The following is a 25045-nucleotide window of genomic DNA, read 5'->3' as shown; positions in this document are numbered from 1 at the left end:
AAAGTGTCCCAAGGTTTTTTCCCATTCCGTTACCATTTTTTCATACACTTTGAATGGCGGTAACGGAATGGAAGGTTTGTAAAATGTATGGAAATCTTGGGACATTTTTTTTTCTCCTATCAGCATCGAAAGACCTCGCGATTTTGATTATGAACCGCGTAAAAAATACCCACGTTATAAAAAAAGTAGGTGGACAACTTTGAAAAAAATGGCCTCTCTGACACTAGCGCAAGTGGCGTTAGAGTCGAATTTAATCGAACATGTCATTCTCGCGGTGAGGATCCTTTACAATAATTATTGTCTGAGATTATATTACCTATAGTTATCAATTGACGTATCTTAATATTACACAACAGTTCGCGATGGCAGTGATATTTGAAGCAACTCTGTTGTCTGACAACATGTGACTAAATCAAATGAAAACGCAAGTCATAGTTTGAGCTTAGTTTGAATGTATTTTTATAATTTGATTTCATGATTGGATTGATTTGAAATACACTTATAGTGAGCTCAACGACTTGCTTTAACATCGGGCCAGATTGTAAGCTTTGCTTGCAAAGTGACACCTTTTCATTGCGGCAAAAAAATTGAATAAGGTTGGATTTACGTACTACATATCCCAAGTTTTGCCACGTACATCAAAATTATATCACAACCAAAATAAAATTGAGCTGTTTAAATATAACGAGGTAACGAATAAAAGTACTGTCCCTCGATTATCACTTGCAATTTATAAACAATTCTATTGCTATAATCCATTATTGCTCCACTCTTGAGATACAATATTGCCTATAATTATAAAAACAACTATAAAAATAAAAATAACAAATTATAAACCGCTAAAAAACGGTCGTAACAAACAATATAGTTATAAATTAAAAAATAATAAACTTATAAAAATATGACGTCACGATAGGAATGTTGTCTTTGGAGAATAATTAGTAACTAAAGTACTGGAATAATTTACTTCATCCTTAGGAGTAAACTTTAGAGTCCCTTGTTGAAGACCACTTCGGTTGCTTTTGGGAATTTGGCCTTCGCGACTTTCTGAAAAAAAAAAGAACAGTTTTACCTATTTAATTAATTAATTGTTCACCGTGTGGAGATGGAGACGAGTACAAATACAAATTTATTCAGCAAATAGGCCATAGGGGTACTTTACACGTCACATACAAAAGATTTACCCCCTTATTCCTAAACGTACCCTAAAGTTATCAAGCCGATAAAGTTCGTTTGTCCCTTTCCGACGTATTGGTGTGATAGAAAGGGACAAACGAACTTTATCGACTTGATAACTTTAGTGTATGTTTATGAATACGGGGGTTAAAATAGAATTGAAATTACAATTGATAATAGGTATTTATTTTCTAAATATGGAATTACAACTAAAAACTACACACCATATAAAAAAGTACAGATACAAAAAAGTTCCAAATAACTTTAGATGTGCAAATTACAATGTTAAGAACTACACTACCCTCTTTCCTCCCGTGGGTGTCGTAGAAGTCGACTGAAGCATACGAGTGTGGTTGCGAACACGACGCACAACCCCACCAGACCCACCTGGGGGACAGTAGTGACCCACATACCTGCAGTTCCGGCTCCAGGCTGTCCACAGAGAGGGACATGCGCTGTTTGAAGAGCGCGCAGCAGAGTGGGGTTGCGAAGACGACGCACAACCCCACCAGAGCCACCTGGGGGGCAGTAGTGACCCACATACCTGCAGTTCCGGCTCCAGGCTGTCCACAGAGAGGGACATGCGCTGTTTGAAGAGCGCGCAGCAGAGAGGGGTTGCGAAGACGACGCACAACCCCACCAGGCCCATTTGGAAGGGCAGCACGCCGCGTGGATGACGGCAGAATAGGCCCCTGGATCGCGCGTAGTTCGTTAAGATTGGTGTTAGGGCTGGAATGAAAAACGATCACGTTAATATTTAAAGTTTTTAGCCCTAGTGTCATACTGATGTCAGATAAATCGTTTGACCCACATGATGATGAATATGCTCTTAAGACGCTACAGGAGCGAAAATGCTAAAATGGAAAGGAGCCTTTTCAATTTGGGAATTTTAGCTAAATATACTAGTGTTATTAACTGGATTTATCGAAAAAAAAAATCTCTAGCTCTAGAGTCTTTAAAAAATAAGAATATCTAAAAAATCAAAACGGTCCGACACGGATAAAAATAATAATTGGAGTTCATATTCAAGCATCCACAATCCGGATAGCCCCTCAACAGAAATAGTCGAGAGCGTTTGTATGGAGAATAGGTTACTTGCCTCCTTTTTTAGGGTTCCGTACCTCAAAGAGGAAAAACGGAACCCTTATAGGATCACTCGCGTGTCTGTCTGTCCCTCTGTCACAGCCGATTTCTCCGAAACTACTGGACCGATTTACTTGAAATTTGGCACACGTATGTAAACCTGTGGCCCAAAGACGGACATGTAATTTAATTAAATGAAATTTAATCACAGGGGTCACTTTTGGGGGGTAAAAATGGAAATTAAAAATCAAAGTTATTAAAACTATATTGTGTTACATATCAAATGAAAGAGCATTTTATCAGCATCTGAAATATATTTTTTTTATATTTTTTGTTTTGGTAATTTAGAAGTAATTTAAGAAAATAAGCAAAAAATGACCATTCCCCCCCCTTATCTCCGAAACTACTTAGCGTAAAATTTTCAAAAAAATACACGAGATAGCCCTCTCCCTGTAGATTACAGGAAAACCTATTAGAAATCTACAGTCAAGCGTAAGTCGGACTTAAGAGAAAAAACTCAGATTACGAATTTCACTCACTGCCGCTGCAAGTAGTTACTAAACGTCTTAAAATTGTGTAAGAGAGTTGGACAGGTATAAAAAAATTCATTTCTGTCTTTTTCTTTTTTAGAACTTGTTCAATTTTTTTTTCATTTGTACAAAATGACTTAAGTTCCTACTAAAAAGGAGGCGCTTAAGACCGTTTATAAATTGACTGAGCAAAATTTTATTCAAATCGGTCCAAAAAAAGGTGTCTGTTGACGAAAACATAGAATTTGTGCCACCGAAAGCCCAAATCTGAAGTCCATTTTGCTCTATCTCTTATCGTTTCCGAGATATATACGTAAAGTTTTGAAAGTGCGAAACGTTAACTTTGCCATCATAGTCGTTCAGGCGCTCATGAGTTCTTTGTATGGAAAAGTCGAAAACCGACTCACACTTGACTAATGTTCATAGAATGTTGTGGTTTTTTTTTATTAGCAAAAATGACTTAAGCGCCTTCAGAAGTGCAGGTGCTTAAGACCGTTTGTAAGTTAAAGTTAGCTGTGATGGCTCAACGAAGAAAGAAGATTTCAATATCCTACTTATACATATTTCATTAATTTTTCATTAATCATACAGTTTTTATTTATTACTTAAGCCAAGCGTTACGTTAGCTATTGCTATTGAAAGGAAAACTTGTGTATGAAGCTTGAAACAAATTATGGGACGCGTCTGACGGACGCGGCTGACGACCGCGACTGATAAGCCGATGGCTTGCGTGGGCGACGGTCGCGCGACGGCGATGCGACGCATACGAAATCAAACCTTATCGATATGGAAGTAGACGATGCGATGAGACGTGACGGCGACGGTCGCGCGACCGTCGCCCACGCAAGACACGGCGTAAGTGTGCACAGTCTTAAAACATTCAGCGCCTCAGATTGCGGTAGGACACCATCCGCTTCATCCGAACGCTCAAGGCCATGTCCACGGTTTATGTCCAATAGTTTGCACAATTCAGTGTCATATTTAGAGATGGGCCGAATATTCGGTAAATATTCGGTATTCGGCATATTCGGCAAGTTTTTCAATGTTCGTATTCGGCCGAATAGTTCGGTTACATTGCCGAATATTTACCGAATAAACAAAGTAAATAAATAACGTAAGTTGTTTCGTAATTCATGGGATAATGCCATCCCATTTCAAGATTCTAAGGACCAAAGGGCGTTATAAATGCGTTAAATATAAGTACCTACACTAAATTATGTAAAAAAGTAAAAATAACATAGCTTAACAAACAAAAATCTAAATTTTCTTATGCACTAAATTAAAGGAACATTAAGAGCCTTAGTTAGTACCCAATGTACCCATTACCAATCATTGAAAAGTTTTTAACTCTATGCCACGATTTCAAATAATATGGTGGAACCGAATATTCGGCCGAATGTTCGGTTCGGTAACAGCTGAACCGAATGTTCGGCCGAATATTCGTATTCGGCAAAGTCCCTATTCGGCCTATCTCTAGTCATATTCATTATCTAGATCGCGGCAGTGGACGGCGTTCGTCGCGTTTTTAGGTGATTATCTGATTATCGATGAATTATCGCATCGTTCTAAACTACCGCGCAGTAGCGCGAACTGAATTAAACTATGTTGGTTGCAATAAGACGTAGATTTGTTTAAAAATATGCACACCTGCCACCTGCGGTAATAAAATTTTATGGCTTGCGCGATGATCACATTTATTAATGTCATAACCGCCAATTGCTTGCATTTGAAATTGAACTTTAATTACTAAGAAATAACGTTGTTTTTGTAAAAAAATTAAAGTAGTTCAGTAATCAGTAATCAGTAATTTATTGCAAATTCATAGGTACATAAAGTTATTACAGTATTTATTTTGTGAACATCTATGAACCCTGTAAGGGCACTGCAAATTTGTATCCTTATTGCTAGCTTACTATCTAAATTCTAATTAGTAAACTTATTAGTCTTATTACTAGATATATCTTTATTTATAACTATATAAGTTACAGTAATATTTATGAGATCTCTTTTAAATTTAATGTAGTTTAACTTTCAAAAAACTCTTGCATATTATAAAAGGTGTTTTCTAATAAATATTTAGTTAGTTTTTTGGTGAATACTTTGTCCAATTTTTCATTTTTTATTTCTATGGGAAGTTTATTGTAGATCTTAATGCACATAATATATGGACTGGAGCTATGGATGTTTAAATTTGAAAATGGGACGGGAATATTATTTCTAGGGCGTAGATGTGAGATGCTCGGATCTTTTGGTACTGGAAACAAATTATTATTTTTCCTTTTAAATTTACATATTTCGAGTATGTATAGAGAGGTCAGTGTTAGTATGTTAAGTTTGAGGAAATGGGGTCTGCAGCTATCTGTTTGTTTTAAATTGGTTAGGATTTTTATGCATCTCTTTTGTAAGATAAAAAGATCGTGAATGCTTGTGCTGTTGCCCCACAAAACTATGCCGTATCGGAGCCAGGAGTGCGCAAAAGCATAGTATGCAGATAAAGCAGTTTTAAAATCTGCATGTTTTTTTACTTCTCTCAGAGCGTATGTAAAAGAGGACAGTTTAGATGTAATCTTTTGGATATGGAGTTTCCAGTTTACGTTTGTGTCTATTTCAAGGCCCAGCAGATAAGAGGAATTTACACAGTACAGGATTTGATTATTGTATTCATAGTTGATGGTTAAGCTACGTTTTTGGTGCGGCTTAAATTGCATAATTTTTGTTTTTCCTATGTTTAATTCAAGGTTATGGAAATTTAACCAATCAACGACTTTAATGAGGGTGTCGTCCAAAAGTGTCTCTAAATTTTTTTCATGTGCAGAGTATGGAAAAACTATGGAAATGTCATCTGCGAATAGGATACTGCTATGGTTTATTACTTTGGGAAGATCGTTGATGTAAATTAGGAATAAGAGGCACCCGAGCACACTGCCTTGTGGGATAGATCCTGACATAATTACGGGTTTTGATTTTACTTGCTCTATCATCTTATTTTTTTGATTATGGTATTCTATTTGGACGTGTTGTTTGCGTTTTGATAAATATGATTTAAACCATGTATGAGCTATACCCCTTACTCCTATATTGTACAGTTTTTACTACATTGCGAAGTTTTCGTTTGTCAACTAGACGCACACATTTGCAACTAAGCGATCGGACACTTTTGAGTGTCGAATTTGTAGGTGACAGTGTATCTAGCCTCGTGGCGCCGAATGTACTTTCTAAAGTACATAATGGTTTCAATGGAATTTTAACTCTCATGTAAACAAATAAAATATAATTTCTTTTGTTTCTAAAATTTTTCGAATAACTGAAATTGAATTCAATCTCAAGTACAATAAGAATCAAAATTCCCTAGCAAACATTTTGTATGGTGGGCGCCACGAGGCTAGGGAAGTTTAAATCGATGTTATCGCATCGATCTACTGAGGGGGGCGGTGCCTACAGCAGCTGTTGTAGTTGTATGCATACCTAGCTCACGCACACAGACGCGTCCACTGGCGCCGCGCCGGTGTCCGCGTGCGCTCTCTGCAATGTCTCTGCAAATTCTATGCACAGCGCAGAATATGCAGAAACCACATGGTGGTCTGTGGCAGAAACTCAATAGACATTTTTAGGGTTTTTAAAATAAGTACCTAGGTACGTGAAGTAACATGGTAAATTAAAAATTATCATTAGATACTTATTTGCGGAGGTGTAAACAATTTCCTTCGTTTTGCCATATATCAATAATTAACTATCTATATTAAATTCATTAATCCGTATACATTACATTTTTACAATTAAGTGTATGAATTATACTTTTTATCGTACGGTCAGCTACATAAATATCACTACAAAAATAAAAAATGTTGAATTTGGTTAACATTATAAAAGGCCTCACGCAAGCTGTGTTAATTAGTTCGCGAATTCGTCGAGAGGTGGCGCTAAACACAATTATGCTCATTAGAGAACCTATACTTCTAGCCTAGACCAGTCTTTAGAATTATGTGAGTAACGTAAAAGTTTTGTAGGTACGGAACCCTCGGTGGGCGAGTCCGACTCGCACTTGGCCGGTTTTTTTTTTGACGGAGTGGGAATGCTGTTACGCACGATGTGTGGGACTCGCCGTTTCTTTCCCCTCCCCTGTCGAGAGGGGGGAAACTTGGCCCTACCCACTAAACCCACTCCGGCGTTCCATCCTCTTTGCCGTTCGTGAGGGCGCGCTGGGATCGATGTTGTCATCATGTCATTCACCACGGCGCCCTCCAGGTTACTTGCCTCCTAGTCAAATCAGCTTCTTTTTATGAATTTATATGAAATCGAATTGAGTGACGTCACGGTCAACTCAGTTACTTTATATATTTCTACCTGACTTATTAAATAGAAAATGGATTTAAAAATAATTTCTGTCTATGTTTTTCTTATAGTTATCTGATGATTTATTCCGTGCATGGTATAATTTTTTTTTAACTACAGTCAAGTTCCCTATTGACCCCTCCTGTAAAGTCTTAATTCAACTCTTAGGGCCAGTTGCATCAACCACATTTGACAGACACATCATCGTCGCGCAGCAGATGTCTATGGAACTTCCCATACAATAAAATTTTACGAACGCTTTAACGGTGACCGACGGTTTGATGCAACTGGCCCTTAATCTTCCTGACCTTATGAAGTGTTAAAATAGACTCACTCATGCCAGGAATGGCCATGATGACTCGGGAGATGCAGACGAGGCCGATGCCGAGCGCCGCCGCGCGCGTCGAGTTGCCAACCGGTAGACCGTCCGGCGTGAACACGGGCGTGCCGCCCATCAACTCGCTGGAACAACAAATTACATCAAATACTTAGTTACTATTTAACTCAAAAAAAGTTCAGCCGGTATAGCCGAATGACCATCGTTTACGCTTAACGCCGTTGACAGGTTTAGACGAAGCCAGTTCTGGCTGCCAGTCTCACTGGCGGGAATAGGGTTGTAAATAGAAAAAAAACCAAATGTTTTTTTTCAGAATTATGAAAAAAAACATGAAAAAAAACCGAGCACCTTGGTTTTTTTTTCTAAATATGGTTTTTTTTCAGATGAACAAATAATACGACAATAACGGTTTTTCGTGAGTTGTAACGTATTTCAATAACAATAACGTACATTTTAATTCAGTATACAAACGTTTATTGGGGAATCCCCGATGCGGCATGCGGCGTGTAGCGTGGAGAGGCGGTGGTGTTGCCAACAGTAAATAGTGATAACTAATACAAACTACAGATTTCGTAAATGTTACTTTTATAAGACCAGAAATTAAAGTTATTTGATTAAATTCGTTTAATAGTTAACATTAAGTCTAAAAAACCGTATAAAAGTATTAACTACTTTGCAAATTTTGAGATTTCGTACTTTAGAAAAAAAACATACTCCAGAAAAAAAACTGTTTTTTTTCACGGTTTTTTTTCATGTTTTTTTCAAGCCAGAAAAAAAACCGTTTTTTTACAACCCTAGGCGGGAATAGAGCACCGGCCTATTTTTCAAGCCAGTGAACCCCGCCCGCATGCCCCGCAACCTCCGCGACAGTGCTAGGACGCGTGTAGCTGTAGACACATCGCGCCAGTCGCTGGCGCATATAAGTAGATTGCACACGCGCTAATTTTCCAAGATTTAATCCAGGAATAAAATTAACTCACTGGCCTCATCTAATCAACACGGGCCAGGCCAGCGCTGGCTTGTCTGGGGACTGGCGCCAGCGTTACTGGCTTCGTCTAAACCTATAGCTATTAAAAAAAAAAGATAGATTCGATAGCTATGAAACTGACATTATCGTCAATCGTGAGCGTTTACGCATTCGGCTGCGCCGGCAGACCGTCCTTTTCGCACTATTTGTAAGTGCGACAGGGATGACCTGACGTTTTATCGTTAATCACGCGACCGTGCCAGATTATAGAAAATCTTATATCGATGATATATTTATTTATGTATATATAATGTTATATATATATGTATACGTATGTATATTTATGTGTATTTGTAAGTAGGTATCTATATTATTTTAAGTATGTATATTTTTTTAATATATATAATAGTAAGCTGTATGATATATATAATCATTTATGGTTATTTAGTAGGTATTCCATTTCTCGTCATTGCGACATTTCCTGCACCTATTAAGCTCTTATAGATCTCTGTTTGGCCCAAAGGTTAGCTGGTAGAGAATGCCTTCTGGCATTAAGTTCGCCTTTTGTACATTTTTTTTACTGTGCAATAAAGTTTAAATAAATAAATAAACAAATACACACCTACTCCTCATCATGGGGATGTTGATGAAATTGGCGCCGCACACCGCGGCGAATGGGACCAGCGCCGCGAACACTGGGTTCTTCATTTGCTACGCGATGAAGAAATAAAATAAATTATGTTACAAATATACTAACATAAAAAAAATAGTGCGTGGAGTCTCTCCGCGCGAGAGAAGTGAAACTTCGTTATGTGGAATTGAAAATCGGATGGGTTATTTCTAAAATCGAATTGGCAACACTGAGCGTTAGGTAAACGTATAACGTTGTCAGTTGGAAGTCGCATTAGAGGATGCCCCACGGGCGACAAAGTTGCTCGGCGACTTTTTTGTCGCTCACATCTAGTCTATGGGATAGTATGAAAGTGGACAGACCAGCAAGTGTGTGCACTCTCATACTAGCCCATAGACTGAATGTGAGCGACAAAAAAGTCGCCGAGCAACTTTGTCGCCTGTGAGCGCGCACCCTTAGAAGTTTCACTTCAATAAATATGCGATTTACATCCCTTTAGAGATTACATCATCATTCGCCTGCCCTTATTTCAGTCATGTAGGGTCGGCGCAGCATGTCTTCCTATTCCATACCATACTTCTCTATCGTCAGTCATCTCATCTCAGATTTAGAGTAACAGAACTGTTTTATAAATTCAACAATACCTATTGCAATGATGACATTATGTGGCTAATAAGTTTCAGATCATGAATGGTAAATATTATCGTTTCGTTCTTAAGCGATTAGAATAGTGGCGTTAAGTATCCATTCATGGTTAGATTAGTCAACAAACACGATTACTCTTGTGACGTCAATTTGACATGCCCCCGATTAATCCAGGGGTTTCCCCGCTGGAAATGATGTATTCCTCTGTTTCTCCCTGTCCTGCGTGACCGGAGCATTAGGCAGGTACAGGAATTGAAGACATGCGTGAACGATTCATTCATACCTATTTACCACGCCAAGTTTAGCAGAAACATAGCAGATCTTATTAAATTTTAACACCTTTCGACGAATGCCATCGTAATTCCTATCCTACCTACCTACTTACCTATCTGAAGTCCGATGTTTTAAATATTTAAATAAAATACTAATAATATGTGTATTAAGTATATGTTAGCCATACAGACAGTAAACAAATATGAAGGTAAACAAATGTTTAGTAATTTGGTATAAGCAAAGAGAATCGAGTATTATAGAGAGTTACTGTCGAAGTGTGTCGAGAGATGGCAGTTTCTGCACATTTTAAAATGTGTAATCACAATCACAGTGCATAAACTGCCATCTCTCGACACAAGCTTAACTTTTGAACCTCAGTTTTGACAATTTGGCCCATATCCTTAGCTTGATATGTGTTAAAATGTCAAATATTAATATTAGCGCCTATCAGTAGACTATCTAAACAAGGAAGGTAGTGGTTTCGCAATTATTTGCAATATACCTAATTCTGGCTAAAGAAGACGAGGAAATATTTGTGATTTTTGCGAAGAAGTTTATTAGATGAAGTTAGTAAGATGATATTGACGTATCAGAAGGTGTGAAAACATTTATTTTCCTCGTTAAAGAGCGGAGGCACGACTGGCGAGTAAATATGTAAACAGTCGACACACCTCCTGTCGTCACATGTGTGATAACGTCCGGTGATAATTTCCACGATAAATGATAACGCGAAAATGTGTTTTTCCTGTCTTACGTAGTGTTTTCGTAGTTATTTGCGGTGTAAAAATAATTATGTGATAAATTTTGAGTGTTTTTTGATAAAGGAGTTGTAACGCGTAATTTAGTTTGTAATTTGTCAAAAATATCCAGATATAAGTAGTTACTTATCCATCGACCAATAGTTATTTGTTATACAAGGGTGCAAAGTTGTATTTTAACGCCGAGTGTGCAGGAATTGAAAAACGAGCAAGTGAAAGGATTCTATAGTTGAATACCACGAGCGAAGCGAGGATACGCTTAAATAAATGAATTTGTTACTTAGGCTTATGTACCTATTTAAACCAGATAGGTACTGATTTGTACCTACTTCTAACATTACATTGTTATAGGCTTAAGGAAATACTTCATTTTAACATTACAATCATCGTAATCAGCGCGTGATTAAATGATAAACAGCTGGCCAGACTGTATACTTAAATAGTAAGTATACCTACCTACCTACGAATGTCATATACAAAATGCAGGTACTTAAGAAAATAAGTCTTTAAAAATATCCAGCATCAACCAAACAACTAAGGTTTTACTTATTTTCTAAAAGACACCTAAAATCTGCGTATGTACGTACAACTCCACCAAGAAGCAGTATTACCTAGTTACCTAGTTGCTTAATTGATAATTCTATACCAAAGCCGAAGAAAAGGTGAATGGACTGCGTGAGAGATGATATAGAACGAATGCAAGTGAATGGTGAGATGACGTCTGATAGAGAGGTATGGAAGAAAAAGGCATGCTGCGTCGATCCCCAAGTAATTGGGATAAGGGCAAGCGAATGATGATGATAATATTAATTTTATTTCGTTTTCGACTACGACAGTTTCGAGGATTTTACAGGCATGAAAAATTTTCATTAAGTGTACAAAGGGCCTGACAGAAACACTCGTCAGCTCGTTCAAATTATGGTATAGGTGTAGCTTCTTACCTTGGCTTTGGAATTGAGGTAGAACGCAGTCCCCATGGCACCACCGCAAGCAGCACAATATGATGCCAAGAGTTGCCTGAAAATATATATTACGATATATATTGGAATATTTCACTTGTTCGGATGTCATTATTGGCACAAAAACTTTGCCCCCTTGTAAACAAATAACTATTCCTTTAGGGTCCCCCACATCTAGCGTCTCGCGAGCGTCGCGTCGGGCCAACTGTATGGGCAAAGCCTGACGCCGCGTCGACGTCGCGTCGACGCGGCGTCTTTTTCCATACAGTTGGCCCGACGCGACGCTCGCGAGACGCTAGATGTGGGGGGACCCTTAGATATGTGAGGAAACAGTTCAGTAGCCAGATTCATAATGGTAACTTGGTAACCATAAATTATAGTGTACCTATAGTGCCAAGTTACCATAAATTATAGTGTATAGTTAAGTTCCGTAATGAGTCTGATTGAAGTTACACTTAAAAGAGTTTAATTGACTTAAGAGTTTCTTATTGGTGGCGGTAAATTATTCCAACACTTCGTTGCGGCATATCGGAAGCTGCCATGAAAGGCGTTAGCGTAATACAAGGCTTTTTGCTCTCTTGCTTCAATAGTAAAGGCAGGACCAGAAACTTTGGCTAAATGTTTTGATGCAAATAGAGACTTGGGGCCCGTTTCTCGAAAGGTACAAGCCTTGTATTACAAGTGCGCGAACTGTCAAATCGTATGGGTTGTCATGGAAACACACTTGTAATACAAGGCTTGTACCTTTCGAGAAACGGGCCACTGGACGCACACGATTGGCGCGAGATGATAGATCACATGTCTTCTTTTAATAGGCTAGTTTCCTATACTTAAAATAAAATATTTTATGCAGTGCACGAAATAAAGCACCATATAATTAGAAGAAAAATATGGACAGTACTTATGTTTAAACATAATTTCCATTTAATAAGTCAAAGAGAATGATATAAAGCAAATGACTTGACCGTGACGTCACTCCTCAGTATTTCATAGTAATTCCATATTAGCAAATTGTTTTGACCGTTCTTAAAAAGAAGCTGATTAGACTAGTAGGAAACTAGCCTATTGTATTCATGACATAAGGACGGGGTAGTCTATCTCGCGGCGACATACTCTCGCGCCAATCATGTGGTTAAGTACTGGGGCCCGTTTCTCGAAAGGTACAAGCCTGTATTACAAGTGCGCGAACTGTCAAATCGTATGGGTTGTCATGGAAACACACTTGTAATACAAGGCTTGTACCTTTCGAGAAACAGGCTCCTGGTTACCCAGATAACTCAAGAGAGAAAGATAAAGCTTACGATTTGGAGATGGGCGCGGTACCCGAGCGGTTGGTGTAGTTGACGAGGGCGTTGAACGTCTGATTGATCCATTGCCAGAACATGGTGGCTGCGTTTGTCTTGTAGAATGTGATCATGCCTGCAAGTAACCACCGAATTTAGGACTTTTTTTTTTAATACTACGTCGGTGGCAAACAAGCATACGGCCCGCCTGATGTAAAGCGATTTCCGTAACCTATGGACGCCTGCAACTCAAACAGTGTCACATGCGCGTTGCCACCCCATTAGAAACTTGTACATTCCCTTTTGCTGAGTTAAGTACACAGCAAAAAGGAGTGTACAAGTTCCAAGGAGGGTTCGGGTTGCCGACGACTCAAAGGACAATAGACGGAACAAGTTAGTTCCGTAAGTCCTCCCGTCATCAGCACACCGCACCCTCGTTGAGCTCTGGCAGCCTTACTCACCGGCAGGAACACAACACTATGAGTAGGGTCTAGTGCTATTTGGCTGCGGTCTTCTGTAAGGCGGAGGTTGGGCTCTGCTCTAGAATCGAGCGAGACGATATCCGCTGTGCTGTGCCCTACCACACAAAGCGGAATATCATTCGCTATGCCCTACCTCCTAATATTGACCAAGTACGAATCAATCAGGATCAAGATCGCCAGGGGGTCTTCTGGGGCTCACGAAATAATGAAGGGGAATGTTACTGTTGTACTGTAGGGAATGGCTCAGTGACGACCGGTCTGGCTCAGTCGGTAGTGACCCTGCCTGCTAAGCCGCGGTCCTGGGTTCGAATCCCGGTAAGGGCATTTATTTGTGTGACGAGCACAGATATTTGTTCCCGGGTCATGGATGTTTTCTATGTATATAAGTATGTATTTATCTATTTAAGTATGTATATCGTCGCTTAGCACCCATAGTACAAGCTTTGCTTTTAGTTTGGGGCTAGGTTGATCTGTGTAAGGTGTCCTCAATATTTATTTATTTATTATTCAGATACCTTATTGACAGATACAGTTTGTGTTTAAAAAACTATGAAAGGAGAGCTTCTTATCATCATCATCATTTCAGCCATTAATCGCCCACTGCTGAGCATAGGCCTCCCTTCGTGTACGCCACTTATCCCGGTCCTGTGCTAATCTCATCCAGAAGTGCCCCGCAGATTATTTTTTTTAGCTTCTTATAACCAGTGATAAGTGTGTTCATAGGCGCCTGCGTGCGTAGCCGAATGGCACAAACGCTCGTAGATATCTATCTCTATCGCTCTTGCGTATTGGCGCGACAGAGCCAGACTACCTTACGCGGCGTTTCGTTTTCGTTTCGCGTCGTAGAAATGCCATTCGGCTACGGGGCCTGGGCAGCCATCCAGCCTAGCACGAACATTTCTTCGACCGTGTCGAAATAAGGGTCCCCCCACATCTAGCGTCTCGCGAGCGTCGCGTCGGACCAACTGTAGTTTCTAATGGGGTGGCAACGCGCATGTGACACTGTTTGAGTTGCAGGCGTCCATAGGTTACGGTGACCGCTTTACATCAGACGGGTCGTATGCTGGTTTGCCACCGACGTAGTATAAAAAAAAACTGTATGGAAAAAGACGCCGCGTCGACGTCGCGTCTTTGCCTATACAGTTGGCCCGACGCGACGTTCGCGAGACGCTAGATGTGGGGGGACCCTAATATGCGCTGTCGACTAAGTTCTTTCATCGACAATGGTTTGTCAAGTGCAGGCTATGTGGCTGTTGAATGTTGATAGAACATAAGTACTTTTTAAAGGTAAAAAAAAAACATTACTTACAGCCAGTGATAAGTGTATTCATAGGCGCTTGGGCAGCCATCCGGCCTAGCACGAACATTTTCTCACCCGTGTCGGGGTGAAACGCACTGTCGTACAGATATTTCATCGACCATAGTTTATCCTCGTCCATACCTGGCGGCATTTTCTTTGTTTTCCTGTCGAAATAGGAATAGAATAAAATAGAAAAAGTTATAAAGGTTTTCCTGTCGAAATAGGAATAGAATAGAATAGAAAAAGTTATAAAGGGGTCATTCCATTGTGACGGGTGGGATATTTATACTCTTTTTTGCCTGCATTTTGCTTTATTTCTGCCAAACAGCAACAATTAGCGTATTAAATATGACATTATCAATTACTTGAATAATCAATGCGTACTGTACCATAAAAAAAAATATGAAAATGTCATTATTATTATGAGAAATTGATGGTATAAGAAGTGTGACGGGTGGGACTTCAAAGTGCCTCTCCTCTCCGACTTGACTTACACAATTCGCAATTGGTAAGAAACTACGAAACTTTTGTTAAACAACCATTTTTTATTTAATTCCTGATATTATATAGATTAGGTATTAGTATAATTTACGCAAATAACTCGTAAAACAAAAATAATTTTGCTTCTCAATGCTTGTGACGGGTGGGACAGCGCTTTGTGACGGGTGGGACGAGTAACATTTGAGTATACAAATATATGAAAAATATAAAGACAGTTCGTTTGTATTTACTTTAAATCAGCTCTTTTATTAATTATTTAATGTTACAAGTAATAATTTCAGTAGTTTTCTTAGAGCATTAAACCAAAAAAAATATTTTTTCAACTTGAATTTTTAAAGGTTCAGAAAATTGTCAAACCTTGTCATACAGTCTATTACCACATACTTTTATCAGTGGGTCAGAAATAATGTCAAAAATTTTACCAGTTTTAATGAAAAAGACTTCTTCCTGACTCATAGGCCTCATTGCATTCATTGTGTTCTAAAAAGTAATACCACAACCGAATAAAGCAATATTAGACATATAATTTGCTTTAATATAACCCAGTTAGGTTTAACTAAACTTAAAAGAAGGATTTTATACTCATTAACTCAAGTTTTATCAGATAACCCATTTTGCTCACCCGTCACTGTGACGGGTGGGACCTACTTTGAAAAGCGTTAAAAGTATACTTTTATTCACAAAAGCAACGCGTTTTTTAGCTAAAATAACCAACCTCAACCTAATTGTTACTTTCACAAAGTAAGACATCAAGAGTTTAGATACTTTTAGGGTAAACAAGAAAAAACTTTGTTTTATTGTGACGGGCGGGACGTGAGTTACGCATTGTGTAGACGCCCAATAAATCCTAACCATGAAACTTAATTTAAATTTACTTGCCACTGGTTTAAACAGCTTTAAATATATTTTCTTTTACACATATCACTTTCTCCATAATGTTTATTAAAAGCGCGAAATAGCGCTGCCAACTTAGGGTATATATATGCCACCTTAGACAACTGGTGCTAGGGGTACGTTTGGACACATATAAAATGCAAAAAAATGTCATAAAAAGGAAAAACTCATTGATTCATAAAATTAGGCATAATGTTCTATTCTCTAGATGTAGATTTAAATGTAAATTAAGTTATTTAATTTTTATGCCTGTGGTGTCGGTTTCGCTGGAATGACCCAAAGGTCGTACTGCACTTATTAAATCATTAAATTTATTTTTTGAATGCTCGATAACAGTAAGAGTTAGGACACTTGTTTCTTAGATAAAGTAATGGTAATAGACCTAAATAAGTTACCGGAAATCAATAAAAATAACGCCTCTTTTTTGTTTGCTTATTCATAGGTAATAAAATAAATAGGTACCTAAATATTAAACTAATTAGGTTTTCGTTTTTAGGGTCCCGTAGTCAACTAGGAACCCTTATAGTTTCGCCATGTCTGTCCGTCCGTCCGTCCGTCCGTCCGTCCGTCCGTCCGTCCGTCCGTCCGTCCGTCCGTCCGTCCGTCCGTCCGTCCGTCCGCGGATAATCTCAGTGACCGTTAGCACTAGAAAGCTGAAATTTGGTACCAATATGTATATCAAAATAAAAAGTGGAAAAAAATGTTTTATTAGGGTACCCCCCCTACACGTAAAGTGAGGAGTGACTTTTTTTTTATTGCAATCCTAACGTGTGATATATTGTTTTATAGGTATTTAAAAATGAATAAGGGTTTACTAAAATCGTTTTTTGATAATATTCATATTTTCGGAAATAATCGCTTCTAAAGGAAAAAAAAAGTGTGTCCCCCCCCCCTCTAACTTTTGAACTATATGTTTAAAAAATATGAAAAAAATCACAAAAGTAGAACTTTATAAAGACTTTCTAGGAAAATTGTTTTGAACTTGATAGGTTTCGTAGTTTTTGGGAAAAATACGGAACCCTACACTGAGCGTGGCCCGACACGCTCTTGGCCGGTTTATTTATAAAATTATTGCAATCTACGATCATATTTATTTAGGTACCTATTGCTTGGCGATCATACTGTTCAAACCTTTAGTGATTGTATGGTTACGATTCCATTACTTCAACAGTCTGTGGTGTTTAATAAACATAAGCCAGTACCGTTGATATACGAATCTATGACATCGGTAACAGCATTGAACAAACACAGGTGTAATTAATGTACGCAAAAGGGGTCATCGATTTTATACATCTGGTCGTTATTCTTTTCATAGTCAAGGACCCTTTATTTGTAGATAATACTAGAGAGTTACTGTCACTGGCGACAGCCGCAGGCTGGAGAGAGTTACAAACACGAGTTTACAAAATCCTTACCGCCTGAGTTACACACAATATTTTTCATCACATTTGAGAGGAAAAAATCATAAGGCAAAACCTTCAATTAATGGCGGCGCCGCTACGTCTAGCACTTGTACTGTACTATTTTATATTCTGTGGTCTAGCTTCACCTTTATCGGATTCATCATATAAATTTAATGCATCTATATCCACTAGCAGCGGCTGATCCATACAAGCCGTTTAGATTACTAGTAAAGTACCTACCTAATGTAAAGAAAGGTAGGTTTCTTTTTGCTTAGTGTTGCCTAGCAGAAATTTTCATCAGCCGCCCCGCCACTGATACCTACAGTACGGAAGTATTAAAAAAAAAACTTACTTGTATTCTGTAACAATTTGCTTGGCTTCATCTAGCTGTGCTGACGTGGCAAAAATGTTGAGCGGGTTGGTGAGCTTAAAGAAATGCTTCGCTCGGCCAATGTATGTATCCTGGTCATACTGGGACCCGGACAGGTCTATAGGCTTGGACATTGTGACTGGGTTCGGTGCTGAAACAAAAAAAAGCTTAGAAACGGTAGACGGTCAACCAAATCTTGGCACTACTTAAAGGACGAATTTGAAAAATATAGGGATCACCAGCCGGCCAATTGTCTTCATAAAACACGTGCTTTCCTAAACCTTGACGTTGGCGGAATCATTAACGATTGACGATTATAACACTTAAAACCGACCAAGAGCGTGTCGGGCCACGTTCAGTGTAGGGTTCCGTAGTTTTCCGTATTTTTCTCAAAAACTACTGAACCTATCAAGTTCAAAACAATTTTCCTAGAAAGTCTTTATGAAGTTCTAGTTTTGTGATTTTTTTCATATTTTTTAAACATATGGTTCCAAAGTTAGAGGCACTTTTTTTTCGTTTAGGAGCGATTATTTCCAAAAATATTAATATTATCAAAAAACGATTCTAGTAAACCCTAATTCATTTTTAAATACCTATCCAAAAATATATCATACGTTGGGGTTGGAATGAAAAAAAATATCAGTCCCCACTTTACATGTACCAGTGGGGGCAGTGGGGTACCCTAACAAAACATTTTTTCCACTTTTTATTTTACCACTTTGTCGGCGTAATTGAAATACATATTGGTAAAAAAATTCTGCTTTCTAGTGCTAACGGTTACTGAGATTATCCGCGGACGGACGGATGGACAGACGGGCAGACAGACAGACATGGTGAAACTATAAGGGTTCCTATAGTTGACTACGGAGTAGTCTACGGAACCCTAAAAAGGCGACGAATCTGAAAAATGTAGGGCTCACCGGCCGGCCAATTGTCTTCATAAAACACGTGCCTTCCTAAATCTTGACGTTGGCGGAATCATTAACGACCCATACCATAACACTTATTATAATTTTTAAGAAAAAAAAACCGTCGCCTTTCGGGTTCTGGTGAAAGCTACTTGCGAATGTTGGATTATGTAGAAATGTGTAAGTATTTTTTAAAACTGCTTTTAATGCTTTAATTATTAGATGGCAACACAAATGAATATACGTATAACGTTAAGGTTTGAGGAGTTTCCTCAATTCCTCATGAATCCGATTATATTATAAGAAATCGAAGCTTGACAAACTTTGACTTCAAAACTTATGCTTAACAAACATAACTAAATAAATGTCACTGTTCTGAACTTAAATGCATGCTTTTCTTACAAAAATACCAAAGTCACTTATGAGTGTGCCGTTCAGGTTTGAGGAGTTTGGTTCTGACTATCATCAGCAGTTCCACTGTACCAAATGTCACTGTTCTAGACGTAAGTGCATGCTGTTCTTATAAAAATGGCAGAGTCACTATAAGCGTGCCGTTCAGATTTGAGGAGTTAGGTTCTGGCCATCAACAGCAGTTCCACTGCACCAAATGTCACTGTTCTGGACGAAAGTGCATGCTGTTCTTATAAAAATACCAAAGTCACTATAAGCGTGCCGTTCAGATTTGAGGAGTTCGGTTCTGACCATCATCAGAAATTCCACTGCACCAAATGTCACTGTTCTGGACGAAAGTGCATGCTGTTCGTATAAAAATACCAAAGTCACTATAAGCGTGCCGTTCAGATTTGAAGAGTTCCGTTCTGGCCATCATCAGCAGTTCCACTGCACCAAATGTCACTGTTCCGTACCTAAATGCATGCTGTTCCTCTAAAAACACAAAAATCACCATATGTATGCCTTTCAGATTTGAGGAGTTCCCTCGATTTCTCCAGGATCCCATCATCAGAACTGGGTTCTGAGAAAAATGTCTGTCTGCCTGTTTGTCTGTCTGTGTGTACTGTGTATGGCTGTCTGTGGCTCGTAGATCGTAGCTCCCGAACGGATGAACCGATTTAGATTTAGTTTCTTTTTGTCTGAAAGCTGAGTTAGATACAATAGGGTAGGTACACGTTATATGACACCCTGTTAGGGCATAGCAGGTAAACTTATGATCTAGAACTTAAATACTAATCTATCCTAATGAAAATACATACTAGTTAACAATAAAAACAATATATACAAAGCTTAATCACAGTAAATTATAAGTTACCTAAATATTTGACATATTATATACACAAATCATTAATTTAAATTTTAAATTTCTTTGTCTAGCAAAAAATCTTGTAAATTATAAGATGGGAGTGTTCTTAGCCATGTTTCATGAAAATCTGACTACTATGTCGCAGTCGGGGATTTTTTCAAAATTTTAATTAGTGACATGATTTGGTTGACCGTCTATAAAATGGATATTAGACCGCGGGCTAGGGAAAATATGGGTGATCATGGCTTCCCGTGAGATACTTCGTAGAATGGTTAACGGCCATGAATAATATAACGGCTATGAATAACCACCGTGAAAGTCAGCTGTCATTTCACCACACTCTCGCCAGTCTCGCCACAAAACAGTTGTTTTGCAACGAAGTTTTGTTTTGTTGTAAGAATGATCCGTAAAGTCTACTAAAAATAAATTACTTCCAAAGGCTTAAAAATCCTTTGAAAAAAACATGCAGTTTGTGGCATCCCTTGAGAGATATGAGTTGAAGTTTAGTGAAACGTCCCACTTTGTGGCTTAACATAATATTGAGAACTGTACTTCGTGTAGGTACAAATAATAATAAACGATAAGACAGCAACTTGCGTAACTTCTTACATGAATTTCTTAACTTTTATCTGTTCTCGCGTATTATTTAAACACAACAAAACAACTGACTCCATGAAGGCGGGTTTTTGACTACTTATAATGTGTGAACACATAGGTATATTTTTATTTTTTAGCGAGACTGTACCTATTAAATTATAGCCGGTCAAGCAAATCTTGGCACTAGGCGGTATATTTAAAAAATGTAGGTATATGTAGGTGATTTATCGTCCCATAGAAAATTGTAATTTAGCACCGCGCCTTTTCTTAGTAACAACATTTGCTTGGTCGTCTATTACTCTACTAGCGTTCGCCAGCGGCTTCGCTCGAGTTTGTTCTAAAGTATGTAAGTATTACTAATAACTTGTAAAACCTAATTTGTAATTTATTTATATACCTATACTATTAGGTATGTAGTTGTAAGTTTGCTGCGCCCTTGCAGGGTCATATTACTCCCACGTGTTATATGTTTGTAATATGTTGGCAATAAATGCTTTGTTTGTTAAAATAGAAAATTGTCCCCCCCCCCGTTTTAGGGAAGTGGTGGGTTAGAAAGAGACAAAAAGTAGCCTATGTCACTCTCTATCCCTTAAAATATCTCCACTTATATAATTACGTCAATTCGTCGCTCCGTTTTGCCTTGAAAGATGGACAAACAAACAGACACACACACTTTCCCATTTATAATATTAGTATGGATGGATACTTTATGGGGACCGTTAGTGTATTAGCCTCTATTAGGTTTAGTTATTCCTTTTACTATAGCAATATTTATAGTCTGCACAGATTTTTTGCCCTGAGGTAGTCTGGCTGTAAGCGAGTCTAATAGTTTTTTTTAACTAAGTATTTTAGCTGGATAATGATTTACATTACAATACATTTTATCTAAAAAATTAAAACAAACAATGACAACGTACTTTGCTCTTCCGATAAACGACTAATGAATTCATTAAATTGTTACTTAATTAGCTACCTACAATGTATTAAAGACATTTTAATAGTAAAAAGTAAACTAATACAAATAGATATGCAAATGCACTACGCATGTTTTTGCCAATTTCAACGTTATTACTTAGTAGCTTTTGCCTGCTGCTTCACTCGCGTTAGAAAGAGACAAAAGTAGCCTATGTCACTCTCCATCCCTTCAACTATCTCCACTTAAAAAATCACTACAATTCGTCGCTCCGTTTTGCCGTGAAAGACGGACAAACAAACAGACACACTTTTATAATATTAAAGATTAAATAGTATAATATTAAATAGTAAAGATTTATAATTGACAAATTTAGTCTCTATTTGTTACAGTCGTGTAAAAATATGGGTGTAGACAAATTGATTAAAATATGTCCCATAGCTCTTATGTTGGCGAATTCAAAGTTATGAGATATATTTTATCACTTGTATATTCCTATACTTACTGTACAGTCAACAACACAGCTGTGAATACAGACAAAGTGCCAAAAATATGTATACAGAACTTAATTGCGTGTCTGTACAGTCAACCAATTGGAACCCTAGGCCACTGTAGAACTATGTCATAGTGACGTTATAAATCAGATTGTAAGAAATCTCTTACTGCTTATCATTTTGACATGGTTGTAGAACTTGTAGAGTGGCCTAGGGTTCCAATTGGTTGACTGTACATTAAAGTGTGTATTTTAAGCACTTTATTCACGGTGTGTTGTTGACTGTACTCATAGCTGGGCAGTAACTCGTTAATCCGTTAATCGTTAATTAACGAAGTTAACATTTCGATTAACGGATTAACTTTTAAGTTAACTTGAAAAAATGTTAACGGACTCGTTAACTTCCGTTAAATTTTTCCGAGTCCGTTAATCGTTAATCTAGTAGGGCACAGGCGCCATCTGCGCTGCGAAAAACACGTTCTGAACGCTACTATAAAAGCCCGAAGTACGGCAAATCCTATGATTTGCCGGTAAATCCTAGGTTTTACCGATGTCAATTGCTAAAAGTCCGAAATATTACCTAAAAAAGTATTCTTCACGTGGATTTGCTTTTACTAACTTTGATTCGGTGAATCCTAGCTTTACCATGGCGACTGTTGTAGTGATAGGGCAGCAAATTCGAGCCCTATTTACGACCACATTCGCTTCCCTAGCCTCTACCGCCCAAAGTGCCACAACAGTCCCGTCACCGCCAGCATCTCTCCTGACACAGCTCTTGGCAGTAGCTCAGGCGATCACTGCCTTCCACGTGCAGCCTAGAGTTCAATAGGCTAGCTGTACTTCGGCCTTTTACAGAAATGTAATACGCTATAGTGGATACTGATGCAACTAAATATTTAAAGAAAAGTTCATTTTTTTCACGTGTTAACGGATTAACGATTAACTTTAACTTACGTTAAATTTGTCGAAATGTATCGCTTTAACGATTAATGAAGTTAACTTTTTTAGTAACGGATTAGCGATTAACGAAGTTAACTATTTGATTAACGGTGCCCAGCTATGACTGTACTACCTATACAAACAAATACGTCGAAATTCGCGGGAACACCGTTCCCAAAAAGAAAATGGAGTGAAAGAAAGTAAGTAACAAATATTAAGTGGACGTTGTGGTCAAATTATCTACCTACACATAATAGTTGTGTACTCCAGGCAGGCAAGTATATGGTCGCGCGATAAATGATAAAACATCAGGCCGTCCTATCGCACTATTTGTAAGTCCCCGGCCGGGCCTGCCTGCTTGCCTGACAACAATAACACATCGTGCCAGCGTATTGGTCGCGCTAAGGGGCGGCGTGACATGCATACAATTTAGGTATCTACGTAACATACGTCATCTTATGACACCCAATGGTTTTTTTTATACCACGACGATGCCAAACAGGTATACGGCCCGCCTGATGGAAAGCGGTCACCGTAACCTATGGACGCCTGCAACTCAAGGGGTGTCACATGCGCGTTGCCGACCCATTAGAACATTTTGAGACATAAATGTCATAAAATATCATATCGAGAATCGTAATGAATGTAAATAATTATGCGTCTAAAATCATTTAGCAGTTACTCTGCCGATGATTCTAAACCCAGAATCCAGACGTGAGTTCAAGTCTCACCCGGGGCAGATTTCCACTTTAAAATTTATAAAATAAGTAGGTACAGCAGCTCTTGTATACGTATTTAAAACAATTATACCTATCTAAATCAACAACTATTAGAGTGGTTATTAAACAACAGTTCATTGATTATGTGATTGGTGATAATAATGATAATATGATACGACTCGACTAGGCAATCAGCTGAATCAGCGTCATACTATTACTAATCAAAATAAAGATTAATCCTGAATATATAGGAGTTTTTATTACTTTATAGACCTACACGTGATTTTTAAAGATTTGTGATTTATATAAAATCAAACTTGTGAATTACAAATAACTTACTTCTGAATCGCTTGTACTTTCGGCACTCAGACAGTGAAATAAACACACACGTGTTTAATGTTATAAATAAAATTTCAACATTGGTTTAATACAACTCTAGTACATGATTTGATTATATTTCAAAAAATTTAATTGTACTTAAGCATTAATTGTACCTAATAGTAGGGCTTTATCTCAGAGCCCATCAAAATAACAATAAGATAGTTTATCAGGGGAGCCGTGACCCGCGAGTCCCTCAACCTTCTTATCACTCCTTTCGCATAGCGTAACACCAACACGAAATGTACGATCGATATTTCACACAAAATGTGCACCTAATTTAATAATAACTTACTCATGTGTAATTTAGTAAATGCATTAAAAAAAAATCTAAATAAGTATAAATCAATATGGGCGTAAAGCTTTTTAGGAGAATAAAAATAAAAATTAGACTTACCGTTTTATTGCTTTATTTGATGGAATAAGCTCGATTGTGTATTTGTAGAATATGATTTTTCTGTTTAATATTAACTGTATTGGTACATTTTGTCAAATATTTCTGGTGCTATTTAAATTTTTCTGTGGTTCTTGTTTAAATGTTGCGCCGTGACAAGCGCTCGAAAAGTGACATAAAATCAATTCGTTTTCGTTATTGAAGGTCCATTGTTTACTATGGCGCTAGTGTGGAAATAGGTGTAAGCATAATTTTAAAATAACGTAATATTTTATGAATTGCCTTTTTTATGTTTATTTTTATATAACAGGTAATAATAAAGAGAAAATACATATATAAAGTTTATATTATTTAAAGTTCATCAAAATCTTGTGACCGGAAATCACCAATTTCTGAACGGAACAGGACTTTACGTATTGTTAACACGCAGACTTTTTTTGAGTAATAATCATTTAAACTAAAGTTTTTATTTTTTTGCAGACATTGATGAGGCAAAAATAATTTTACTAAAATGATAAAATT

At 37.8% G+C, this 25045-nt stretch overlaps 1 protein-coding gene across 4 annotated transcripts; it reads right to left on the bottom strand.

Moving 5' to 3' along the window:
* Positions 1 to 182: 182 nt before the first annotated feature.
* On the bottom strand, positions 183 to 24698 carry LOC125238419 (sideroflexin-1-3). Of its 4 annotated transcripts, XM_048145748.1 has the most exons (10): positions 24527 to 24698; positions 17907 to 18075; positions 14766 to 14920; positions 12993 to 13110; positions 11674 to 11749; positions 9048 to 9136; positions 7456 to 7583; positions 1817 to 1905; positions 1590 to 1685; positions 183 to 1047 (listed from the first exon to the last, which is right to left on the bottom strand). In XM_048145748.1, exons 2-10 carry the CDS (start codon positions 18056 to 18058, stop codon positions 988 to 990), a joined length of 963 nt encoding a protein of 320 aa, XP_048001705.1. In that variant the 5' UTR covers positions 18059 to 18075; positions 24527 to 24698; the 3' UTR covers positions 183 to 987. The 4 variants fall into 4 exon arrangements, with proteins under 4 accessions (XP_048001705.1, XP_048001707.1, XP_048001704.1 ...); XM_048145750.1 differs by lacking the exon at positions 9048 to 9136; XM_048145747.1 differs by lacking the exon at positions 1590 to 1685 and having other exon boundaries at positions 1721 to 1905; positions 24527 to 24697.
* Between the last annotated feature and the right edge of the window lie 347 nt (positions 24699 to 25045).

This window comes from Leguminivora glycinivorella, chromosome 23, assembly GCF_023078275.1.
Source record: "Leguminivora glycinivorella isolate SPB_JAAS2020 chromosome 23, LegGlyc_1.1, whole genome shotgun sequence".
NCBI classification, from domain to species: domain Eukaryota; kingdom Metazoa; phylum Arthropoda; class Insecta; order Lepidoptera; family Tortricidae; genus Leguminivora; species Leguminivora glycinivorella.
The sequence above is the reverse complement of the archived record's forward strand: the minus strand, read 5'-3'. Positions and strand labels throughout refer to the sequence as shown.